General features: G+C 32.6%; 1 protein-coding gene across 1 annotated transcript; it reads right to left on the bottom strand.

The window, feature by feature from the left end:
- Nucleotides 1-1016: 1016 nt before the first annotated feature.
- On the bottom strand, nt 1017-2250 carry LOC122579103 (salicylic acid-binding protein 2-like). The gene is made up of 3 exons (XM_043751203.1): nt 1836-2250; nt 1579-1716; nt 1017-1445 (listed from the first exon to the last, which is right to left on the bottom strand). Exons 1-3 carry the CDS (start codon nt 2208-2210, stop codon nt 1164-1166), a joined length of 795 nt encoding a protein of 264 aa, XP_043607138.1. The 5' UTR covers nt 2211-2250; the 3' UTR covers nt 1017-1163.

The following is a 2250-nucleotide window of genomic DNA, read 5'->3' on the forward strand; positions in this document are numbered from 1 at the left end:
AACTACAATAATCTGTTTTTTTTTACTTAATGAATTTGATAATTAAAAACTTAATTATTCAATTGCACTTCATGTTTCTTTTTGACCTAATAGATAAAAATGATCGGCAATTACATATATTAATTTTACTTAATATATACAAACATTTTTAATGCATTAAGTCACTTAATACACTCAGTACTTAATAACTAAAAAATTGGGCCCTATACCTGTTATTCAATTTTATTTGAATTGTATTGTGTAATTGTCCTTTTCAAAGAAAACCCACTCAATATTAAAAACGTGTGTAGTAGTAGAGATATGAATTCGCCTTTAAAAAAAAAGTAGAGATATTTTTTTTGAACAACAGTTTTTTTAAAATTAATCTAGCAAGACGCAAGCAACATAATTACAATGTACTAAGCATAGGACTTCGTAACCGATCTATCCAACTACAATTCATTTTACTTCTAGCATTACACCAATTATACGACAAAGACACAATCTTGTCAAACATAATTGCCTTTATAGGAGCTTATCTGCCGAAAATAACTTGGTTATGCACTCTCCACACGTACCACCGTAATACATAAAATACACCTTCAATGATTTTTTTCCTGAAATATACATTAAAATTTGTGTTTTTTGCTATATTTTAGTTCACACGTTTAGCCCTTTTTTATTCTTTTTACGTAATTTTTTATATTTCTGTTTTACCAATTTGACATACTGCAATGTTGCTAAAATAAAGCTTTTGATAAGTAACAAAGAGCAAACAATATATAGGGTGTATAGTTCATGTAAAAATCGTTCATATATGAACATATGTAGTATTAAGTATAATTTGATCTGTTCATATATATGTGAACAAATATGTTCACATATCTAATGTACTTATGAACATCAAGTTATAATGAAAATGTTCTCATGTTTCTTCCAATTAATATGGTTCTCACATGAACTTTATCCACAACATACAAAATATATATAGTTTTAATACAATCCTGTAAATCATCTTGGTCATAATAACCTAGTAATTACAAGTAAAACTAGCTCTCGCTAGTCCCTAATACATAATAGTTTAGAAGTAGAGTAAATATGCCGGTTGAAAAGAAAAACAAATCCGATATGGATATTTTATTTTCGAAAGCAAATTATAAATAGATAACCAATACGACGACTAGTTAACCATATCGAAGTGCTATGTCAACGAGGCAAACACAAAGTTGCTTTGGATCACATAACATTGGCATATGGTCTACACCATTCAATTCTTTGACTTCATCAACAGGACTGTTATCAATCATCCATTGTTGAATTCCTTTTGGAATGCCTTTGTCTTCGTCGCAAATGACAAATACTCGTTTCACGGAACCATATCCTTCTTTCGTAAATGGTTTTGACGTCGTTAGATCTTTTAGAAATAACGAACTCGGCCTCTTCAATATGTTTCCTAATTCACGATCCTATTATACAAATTAAAAAATAATATCATTTTTTAGTAATATAAAATACGACACGAAAATTTATTATGAGACTTGGACTCACAACCTTTTAATCTGTTTAATTTGTTCGATGAGTTACGTCACACACACATACCTCATTTGAGCAAAGGCTATAGAGCTTCAACGACATAAATTTGGGGCCGAAAAACATTGAGTTTTCGGACTCCTTTTGGGTGTCATAAGGCAAGAACTCTGTGTCCAGCCAAGCTTCTGCCGGGGTCCTTTCATTATACTTCAAAATCAATGATAAACAAATTAAAATAATAAGTTGACAACTTGAGTTTTTTCTCCTTTTATTTTTTATTTTATGCAATTGAAATTTCAAAAAGAAACTTAAAGAAAGGTTTTTACCTGGTCTAGAACATAAGAAGGCCTATGTATGTAATCAGGCATGAAGGCAGAGAGGAAAACCGCGACAGATACCTTTTCGGGGAACTTTTCCATGGCTAGAGCTAAGCTGATACCGCCGAGGCTATGGCCAACAAGCACTACTTTTTCTTCTGGAGGAATGGTGGCCATGAGTTCCAACAATGGCATACTATAGTTAGAAATTGAGGTGACTTGCTGAATTATTTTTGTATCGGTGCCAGAAGCGGAGAGATCAAGGGCTGATACGCGGTGGCCAGCGGCCTCGAGAAGGGGTTTAAGCTTGAACCATGACCAGGCTCCATGGCATGCACCATGTACTAGCACAAAATGCTTTTGTTCATCACTTGTGTCTCCCATATATGGTAGCTTTTTTATTTTTTGGTGTGGCAACTTCTTT

Source organism: Erigeron canadensis, chromosome 8 (assembly GCF_010389155.1).
Source record: "Erigeron canadensis isolate Cc75 chromosome 8, C_canadensis_v1, whole genome shotgun sequence".
NCBI classification, from domain to species: Eukaryota; Viridiplantae; Streptophyta; class Magnoliopsida; order Asterales; family Asteraceae; genus Erigeron; species Erigeron canadensis.